The following is a 9,451-nucleotide window of genomic DNA, read 5'->3' as shown; positions in this document are numbered from 1 at the left end:
TCAAGTTAGTTCAACCAACTAGATTGGTCATCTGACAGTAAGAAGGCAAAAGGTACAAAAGTTTTAACCTTCTATGTATATCATCCTCTTGGGATAGCATAGCAAGCGAAGTTTATCACAAGAAAATGTTGCTTTTCCCGTTTTCTTTGAGCAACAACTGATATGTGCACAACATACATGATCACACCATGTTATAGGTGAAAGTGAAACGCTTGCATGATGATTGAAGTATCACATTTGGCATGTTTGATAGATTAGATTGAATTTTATGATTAAATATGGAGAGTTTCTTTAGTATTACTATGCTTTAGTGTGACAATATACCTAAATGTTCCAACTAAATCACCCTCCCTCCTCCTCACCATCGAAATGTCACAATACTCCCAACACCAGATCCAGTATAGATCTACAACATATTTAAGATCATCTCCATGACCACAAACTTAAATGTGTGCCAAAAATAAAACACGCACCCCACGCCACCCCTCCCCAGCGGGCCGCCAGAAGGGCTATAACTTCTGCACCAGAACCTTCCAACCCCATCCCACTCACCTACCCTATTATCCCCAGTGGTGACATCACCATCCTCTATGTCTTCTAGCCCTAACCGACACTTGTCCATCCTCTAGATCCATGGCGATGATACCGCGGTCGCCTCGTCGTTCCACCGCTAACAAGGCTCCAAAGAGGTAGATCTAGATCTTCAAAAGTCGCAACCCTTTTTGGTCTTCCATCCTCTTTTGCCGCCACCGTCGTTGTCGCCGCTTAGATTGCAATTAATCGTCGATTCTCCATAAATTGGTACCTATTTTGCAACAATTTTCAACAAGGAGGAGAAGAAGAATTCTCACAGGTACTCTTCCATTGGAGATTTTGTGAATTTCTTAATCATGGAGTTGGTCTCTCCCCAAAAACCTTGATAACTAACTAATATTGGTTGTTTTGTGTTCTTCACGCAGGCACCACCAATGAATCCCCTGAGTTTGCTCCTACCAGAAGCAAGGCGGTGTGCCGGTGATGGTTGCACATCTGGCCCCCGGACCTGGCCCCTACAGTACGCTCGCCACCAAGGCGTGCTCTGTCGCCTCTGCTGTTCCTGTCTACTCCTCTCCCACCGTTCCTTGTACTGTTGTTGTTGCTTCCAACTCCTCAATGATGACTCGTCTTCTGACAACGACGACCCTATCATCTCCCCGGATGCGCCTACCGTCCCCTGCATTGTCTGTCGCAAGGCCATCGCGCACTTCTCATGTATCCACTCCCCCAGCGATGTGTTCCTCTGCCCCGCCTGCAAGGCGGCTGCGCTTGGGAGGCCCTTCTCATACATGCCGTCCTCCATGGCGTTGCTCGACATGCAAGGAACACAGGTCATATTGTTGTCCACTAAGATAGCGCTCCAACTGTTGAAGGCGGAGGCTAGCCAAATGCGTGTGTTGGGGGAGCGGATGGCAGTTGAGTCCATGGAAGCGCGGAAGCAAGCGTACCACGCACTCAGCATGGCCTTCGGCATAGACCATAATCCACCCTCTGTGAACGAACACATCTCATCACCTGAGAACATGCGCCCCCAAGGCGGCGAGCTGCACATTGACATGATGAAGCTGGACCTAAACGAGCCTCCACCAACTTCCCCAGGCATGCTTGCAGTCGGCACTGAGGGTGTCCACGGAGGAATGGCAATGGCTTCCAACTACGAGCCCACATTGTCTTCCATGGCCATGTTTACACTTGGCAACGAGAATGTATGCGAGGAATTTGAAGTGACTTCTCGCGAGTTCACACTACAAATGTTCTGGAAAGACAATGATGAGGCGAAGGATGATGATGAGGAGTAATCAAGTATGATGCTCAAACTAGAGCCACTTTAAAATTTCCATTTACTTGTTACACCTAGACATATTTATACTTATCTTATAATATATCAGTGGTTTTTATTCAAGTATTGCGGTCTATGACCTAGAGTCATAATGTTGTTCTTGGTGAATTGCTAGTCAATATAGCAATGTTCATCTTGTGCAGCCCAGGTTTACAATATGGGCATGCCATGTTTCAGTTAGTTTTGTTGCCATATCAGCATTGAACAATGTATTGGGCTCCAGCGGCCTATATCCTGCTACCTGGAAATTGTAAACTTGCTAAACTTTCAACTTGCACTTTGTCAGTTTGAACTGTTGTATGTTCTCTAAAATGTTAGCGTGCACTATTTCTAGTTTGGAAGGAAGATTCGAGGTGAGACAGGTTTCAGCCGTCTAGTTGCCTCTGGCGGCTGTGCACACGCAGTTTTGACATAAGTAGGGCCGGCATAGAATGCACAGCGGGTGTCGCATGATATGGCATCACGTCGTAGCTTAGGTCTTATATGAATAAACTAGATCAGTGATGGCACTCTGTGCCGCCCATCTATTTTGACGATAGAATGGCAGTAATTTGCAACAAAGCATATTATACTTTGAGCATGATGTATACATGATCAACTATTCAACTTATGAAATCCTGAGAGTTTGCTTGTGCTTCTAGCCAAATAATGTTTCAAGATAACACTTTTCGTGCATAGAACTGCTCACAACTTGCAAAGTCTAATACACATAAGCATACATGATCAAGAATCAGTGGTCTTTCATTCCAGAGCTAGCACATGCCAGAAAGATCCACGAGATAAAAATTCAGCAAAACATGACATTTCTAGATTTATTCAAAGAATATGCAAGAAAGTTAGACCAACATGTAGATTTTGAGAGTAAACTAATTGATTTATTATAAGGCATATAAGATCCTTTTTGGACCCATTCAATTGGTTTCAAGTCTACATTCGAAAACAGAAAATGGAATGCAAGAGCGTACAATGGTAAAATCGATGTAAAGGGAACCTGTCAAGATTCACTGTCAATTGACTCTCGGCTGTTACGTAGTAGCAGCTACGTGCGCTGGTTGTGCACGTCATCTCACATAGTTCCTCTTGTACCTTGAAGTATGCAGATGGTACACACATGTTTAAAAAAATGTATTTACGGTCAAATGGTTTTGTTAATCAGCACACTGCACTTATCGAGTTGTATAAGCTTCATAGTTAGTTTCAAGTAAACTGCAAGATGTAAACTTAAAATAAGATGCCAACAAATACTTCCCTTTTCAATATCAGATTGCTCGAATATCAATGATGTTTTGACAAAGAGAAGTAAACTCTTGGAACGTTTGAAAAACACCAGTTTCCCAATTGCATATAAAGATGTGTGTGCTTCAATCTGGATAGTGCACAATTCTATGCAGGCAGTGTACATTCAAAGGAGCTTAGTAACCTGGAAAAAAAGTATTCTCCATAAAAAAACCTGTAAAATGATAAACTTGTATGCGAAGTCAGGTAATCAATATCGTGTAAGCTAGCCATTGTTGTGATACACAAGACATACAGACCACTTGGTAGTTTGGTGCATCCAAATTCAAATACCAGAAAATGAAGACAGTCATATCAGTTGGCTGGCTTTCTGAATACTCTGAAGAAAAACAGGCGCTTTCGCTGAAGAAAACAGAAAGGAATGCCTGCGTTAGAAGGGCGTCATCTCACTCGACTTGCCTATGCTCTCCACCTGCTGCAACCTGGCCTCGCCCGGCTCGCCTCCTGGATCTGGATCCCCCTTTTGCCGGCACCCGCCTCGCCCGGCCAGCCTCTCCACCAGCGACCTGGCCTCGCCGGACGATCCCATCGTCCTCTCGATGGACGAGGCGACCAAGCGGCGCTCCTGTAATCTCTACTCCTAATGGAGCAGTTGGTAGTCTCGCTTTCAGGTTTTTTTTCGTCCCACCACTTTCGTCCGGTTTTTTTCCGTAGGTTAACCGTCGTAGATTTTTTTCGATGATGATTTCTTATTCACCGGTTTATTTACCCCTCAGCTCTTTTCTTACAAATCAGGACTTTCCAAACGTGCACGCAATCATGGATCTAAATTTACTAACTTATCCAAATCAACCGATACCTTTCATTATTGCAAATTTCTTTAGGAAACAAATAATAGATTTTAAGGAAACAAATAAAAGATTTTAAAGACACATCATACTTTACTAATAATCACTAAAAATCAAATCTAAATTAAGTAACCTTACCTTAAATCATTCAATCACTTTAATTAGAAAACATTTTCTTTCCTAACTGCACCTCGCTTAGTGTGCACATAACAATCCGAAGTAATTAGAGTCACATGATTGAATCCACTTATTTAGAGCGACATGATTGCGTTCCGGGATGGAGGCCATGATTTCGTCGAGGTCGTTGCTGCCTCCTACACTCAGGGTGTGTCGCCGAGATCGAGGCGAGCATGAGGAGCTGTGGCCACCGCCATGGTCACCTCATCGCAGGGGATGGAGCACGCCGTCGGCCTACAGCTTGTGGAGATCAGCACTTTCCAAACGTGCACGCAATCACGGATTTAAATTTACTAACTTATCCAAATCAACCGATATCTTCCATTATTGCAAATTTCTTTAGGAAACAAATAATATATTTTAAGGAAACAAATAAAAGATTTTAAAGACGCATCGTACTTTACTAACAATCATTAAAAATCAAATCTAAATTAATTAACCTTACCTTAAATCACTCAATCACTTTAATTAGAGAACATTTTCTTTCCTAACTGCACCCCGCTTAGTGTGCACATAACAATCCGAAGTAATTAGAGTCACATGATTGAATCCATTTATTTAGAGCGACATGATTGCGTTCCAGGATGGAGGCCATGATTTCGTCGAGGTCGTTACCGCCTCCTACACTCAGGGTGTGTCGCCAAGATCGAGGCGAGCATGAGGAGCTGTGGCCACCGCCATGGTCACCCCATCGCAGGGGATGGAGCACGCCGTCGGCCTACAGCTTGTGGAGATCACTGTTGCTCTTCAGGTCGCGTGGTGACCGGATCTTGCCGATGTGTCCCTCCCCGACGACCTCCTCTTCGCCCGGTTGGCCGGCATGGATCTCGCCACTACTGCCCTCAACTTCTCTGCCTCGAGCTCGACGGTCAGCCACCATGGATCCCCCAGCTGGAGGGTCACGTGAACCAGCCGTCCTCCCATGCTGCAGCGGCGAGAAGGTGACATGACTCTCCGTACACGAAGAGTGGAGTGTGGAGTTCGGTCAAGTACTTATATACTTGGCCTCTACTGCTGATCCATGTACATGGAGAAGAACAGACAACCGCTCATTCATGCTTCGTTCCACTCTTTTGCGCTACATTACTGGAGGTGACATTTTCCTATCTCTCTATGTTGTAACAAGCCTGTTGCCTGCATAGTTAATGGATTTTTTATTTAAATTTATCGCTGCTTAGTGCTTTGTTGCAATTGTTCACGCAAGATTCTTATATATAATCTGAGCGTATGTAGGAATACTTAGCTTTGCTATTCCATTTTTTTTTTGCGCATAGAAATAAAAGTATTGTCCAGGTTAGGTATTAAATTGAGTATGGTATTTGGATTGCTATCAGAATGTCTTTTCTATGCATGTGATTTCTCACATCTGGTTATAATATTTGTGAAGACATGCATTGCACGTGCATTTGGAAGCGGGCCCGTGGCCCGCGCTGGACGGCGCCGACGCCGACCGGAGCCACCTCGTCCGCGTATTCTTGGAGCTGTGGCTGGTCGATTTACATGAAATTAATTCCCTCAGTTCTGGTGGCAAATATAATACACATAATCCATATTGTTATGCACTAGCGTGTATGTGTGAAATAGATGGATTATGGTCCCGTACCCAATAAAATGGATATGTATGTGTGTTAGAGAGAGAGGGAGAGGAGGATAGAGAGTGAGGAAGACGGAGGGAGAGTGTGTGTCTGTGTGTGTGAGGATTTGATGGTAAAAAAAGATCGCCGATGTCGTAATATTGAACTCTTAAAGTTAATGTGGCCCCGTTGCAACGCACGGGCGTTCTTCTAGTTCTTTTAGGGGATTTTCTTTTTTCTTTCTTTTTAGCGATCGACCGAGCAGTTCCCAGTCCAGCTAGCTAACGGGGCCTGGGACAGAGGCCCATTGTACCAGAGGGCTAAGATTTTTCCTCGGGACTTTTGGCCCACGAGTTAGCAGATGTGCGGTTCACCGCAGCAAATCTAACGGCTTGGATGGCCGGATCAGGAAAACGAACGGCTGAGATGTGGGAGGGCTGGAACATGGCCCGGTTTTACTTTAAAAAAAAATATAGGTTGAAATTATCCAGAGCGTCCATATCAGTCAGGTAACGAGCTGGCCTCTATTTCACATGCCCTTTCACAATCTTTTTATAAAATATTGTAAACTGAAATCATAGTAAAAATATATCCATTCAGTGGACACCATAAAAAAAATAAAGTACCTTCAGTTTCAGGGTGCAGAGAGTGGTTCATTAGTAGCCAAAGGACATGTCTTGTCATCTTAAAGATAAGTGGCATGAATATAGGCTAGACGGCCTTCTCAGCCAATGAGGACACTCCAATGTTGGAGTGTTTTCTTTTGCATATTAATCAACCAAGACAATCAATTTCAGCCTTAGTTATCACCCGAGACAGCTCTATATCTTAGTTGTGGTTCAAGATGCTATTTGCCAGGGCTCTACTGGCTATAAACCGAGTAGGTATGTAAATTATTCTTTATTGGTAGATTACTGAAAACACAGGTGCGCTGTGAGACACAGTGAGATCTTTGCTTGATTAATTAAGTAGAAGAGAATTACCCAGTTAATTAATGAAAAACCAGGTAAATACCGATACAAACCAACCACATGTGTACTACTCATAAAAGATCAAACCGACAACCACACACAACACGTAACGACCACCAACCTCCACACTACTACATCGCAAAGACAACCCCAACAAAAGTAATTCGGTCGAAGACCACATGTACCATCAAATCCACAAAGACAAAGCCATACCATAATAACAACCCAAGAGACTAATGACCATCCATCAAACAGCCGCATACGCCTTTCCTATGGCGCTACTCTTCTTTACTTTGCTCTTGATAGCCTCCTCCACAATCACCTTGCCAAATTGAGGGCTAGCCGTCTCCAAACGTGTGAGTAAGCTGTGAAGTTCTATCTGAAAGAGAATCTCATTGACCTTGTCACGCATAGAAACCCGCCAACAGTCACATGCAAGCTCGGGAAGAGTTGTGGTGCCTCCCCTTGTTCTATGCCTCTTCCGCCGACCTCTCGTCGTTGAAATATCTGATCACTTCATTTTCAAGTATCTCGGGGTTTTAGAACTTTGTATCAAAGAGGCCACCGGAGTCTCTTGTTGATGTTTTACTCGAACAGATCCCTACGATCTCAGATCGTACATCCATTTGATTTTGACACTCTCAAGATGACCCGTCAGCGGTGACCACGCTCCAAATGTTTACCCGGCCACGTCATTTGGACCCACCAGTCATACGCATGTTTTTTTAGGGGATCATACGCATGCTGATACAGTACGAGATACGCATCTTGTGTAGCGTTCGGCCTCTGTTTCCCCTCCCTTTTTGCAGCTGTCACCGGCGGCTACTCTACTCTCCCCGCATGGCGTCGCCTCCTCCGCCGGCTCCCGCCGCCGCGGCCGCCCACAGCGTGTTCGTCTACGGCACCCTGATGGCGGAGGAGGTCGTGCGCGTCCTCCTCGGCCGCGTCCCGCCGTCCTCCCCCGCGCTCCTCCCCAACCAGTACGTGCGCGCGTGCGTCCTCCGCTCCACTCCTCCCGGTGTTCGTCCTGTGTTCCCCCTCTCCATCTGCGCCCCCTGTCGCTCTTCTCACGTTGCTTTTGTCGCAGCCAGAGGCTCAGCATCAGGGGCCGCGTCTACCCGGCGATCCTGCCCGTCGACGGCAGCAAAGTCCCCGGGAAGGTGCGCGCAATCCCACACACATCGCGTATGCCTGGTGTTAATTTTCTTAGTTTGGCCGGTGCAAGTTAAGATGTGAGAAATGGCGAGTACTGTCAGTATGGGACGGTTGAAGTGCAGAACGAGTGACAATCTGTTCTTGTGTCTGTGCTGCAGGTTTGGAAGGGGATCACTGACAGGGAGCTCGATGTGCTGGACATCTTTGAGGATGAGGAGTATGTCAGGGAAACTGTTGGTATCTTGCTGACCGTAAGTCCATTCGCCGGCCTAGGTCTCTGCTCCAGTCGATGGTAGCTGGATTCATGCCGAACCGCAAAATTCAGTGGGATGTTCAGTTGAAATCAGTTATCCTGATACCCTTTTTAATGATTGTGCCCTCTGTTTGGAGGGAGAAAAAGCATGATTTTCGTTTTTGTCTTTAAAGGCATGCAGATATTACTGCTATCAACTGGTTTTGTTCTATCGTGAAAGATCACTTTTCGTTTGGCACCTTAGAGAGCAATTCTTCACTAGACTGTTCCACGGAAACAGGATTGAGTACTTTGGGTTTGCAGGATTCTGCGGACACGATGGTCGCCTACGCATACATATGGGGGAATGTGGATGATCCTGACCTCTATGGTGAATGGGATTTTGATGTGAGTATTTCCCTTCATGCTAATCTTGAGCATTTTTTTGTATAGTGAATGAAAGGTAGACAAACACCGCCGCTATCTGACTCAGCGCATGCACCAATCTGATGATGCTATGAGAAGGCAAAGCTGTTGCAGCATATGTTTATCAAATTACACGTATAATGCTACTATTTGTTAAACAGTCTCCATTTGCTCAGCTGATACGAATTCTGATACGAAGAATAACATCACTAATTTACCGTGCTTGATTTAATGAAGTTCTGAGTATGCCACTATGTGCTGCTCACCGGTATATGCTGTTTGGCAATGTTTTGCTCTCTTCGGTTTTCTGGGACATGTTTCCGTAGATCCATTCAAGCACTGACCTGTATACTATGTTGTATCTGTAGGAATGGAAGAAAGTGCATCTGAAGGACTATCTCACAATGACACAAGATTTCAAGGAGGAACTGGAACAGCTTGAATCTGAGACACATGACTGAAGCTTGCCAATCATTCTTCCAGAAGGATTAATTCGCCAATTTATTGTATGTGCTTTGTTCAACCAGCTCTAATGTGAATTGTAAATAAGATGTTCATCGGATTGCCATCAACCTAGCAAAAAAGAAAATAGTTTTCATATTTTGTGACCATAGACTCGAGGTGTTCAAGTCTATGTTTTTTCTGTGCTTTTTGGATCCGTCAATACTGCTTGAGACACTTGCATGTGAAACAAATTAAACTTGAATTTGTTTTGCGTAAGTTGTACTAGCCCTTTTGCCTGTTTTTGCCATGTGCTGTCATGTTAAAATATTGCCTATGGTATATACCTATCAGTCACACTCTTCATCCCTCTTGATCAATGAACAGTTAACAAGTTCTGTCATAAAATTCAGCCAAAATAAGGGGTAGAGAAAGTCGTACCTACGAAAAACATGTGTAAGAGGTAGTCCTGGCAATAACCAACAAAACTCATCACATTTCCAGTATGCCATGAA

General features: G+C 44.6%; 2 protein-coding genes across 4 annotated transcripts; both read left to right on the top strand.

Moving 5' to 3' along the window:
- Nucleotides 1-655: 655 nt before the first annotated feature.
- On the top strand, nucleotides 656-1,965 carry LOC123130353 (uncharacterized). The gene is made up of 2 exons (XM_044550268.1): nucleotides 656-853; nucleotides 960-1,965. The coding sequence occupies exon 2, from the start codon at nucleotides 969-971 to the stop codon at nucleotides 1,833-1,835; it is 867 nt and encodes a 288-aa protein (XP_044406203.1). The 5' UTR covers nucleotides 656-853; nucleotides 960-968; the 3' UTR covers nucleotides 1,836-1,965.
- A 5,461-nt stretch (nucleotides 1,966-7,426) lies between these two features.
- LOC123132209 (AIG2-like protein D) lies at nucleotides 7,427-9,108 on the top strand. Of its 3 annotated transcripts, none has more exons than XM_044551984.1 (5): nucleotides 7,427-7,662; nucleotides 7,770-7,842; nucleotides 7,996-8,088; nucleotides 8,394-8,477; nucleotides 8,864-9,108. In XM_044551984.1, the coding sequence occupies exons 1-5, from the start codon at nucleotides 7,523-7,525 to the stop codon at nucleotides 8,954-8,956; spliced, it is 483 nt and encodes a 160-aa protein (XP_044407919.1). In that variant the 5' UTR covers nucleotides 7,427-7,522; the 3' UTR covers nucleotides 8,957-9,108. The 3 variants fall into 3 exon arrangements, with proteins under 3 accessions (XP_044407919.1, XP_044407918.1, XP_044407917.1); XM_044551983.1 differs by having other exon boundaries at nucleotides 7,431-7,674; XM_044551982.1 differs by having other exon boundaries at nucleotides 7,432-7,702; nucleotides 7,774-7,842.
- The last annotated feature ends 343 nt before the right edge of the window (nucleotides 9,109-9,451 follow it).

The sequence above is a fragment of the Triticum aestivum genome, chromosome 6A (genome assembly GCF_018294505.1).
Source record: "Triticum aestivum cultivar Chinese Spring chromosome 6A, IWGSC CS RefSeq v2.1, whole genome shotgun sequence".
Taxonomy (NCBI): Eukaryota; Viridiplantae; Streptophyta; class Magnoliopsida; order Poales; family Poaceae; genus Triticum; species Triticum aestivum.
The sequence above is the reverse complement of the archived record's forward strand: the minus strand, read 5'-3'. Positions and strand labels throughout refer to the sequence as shown.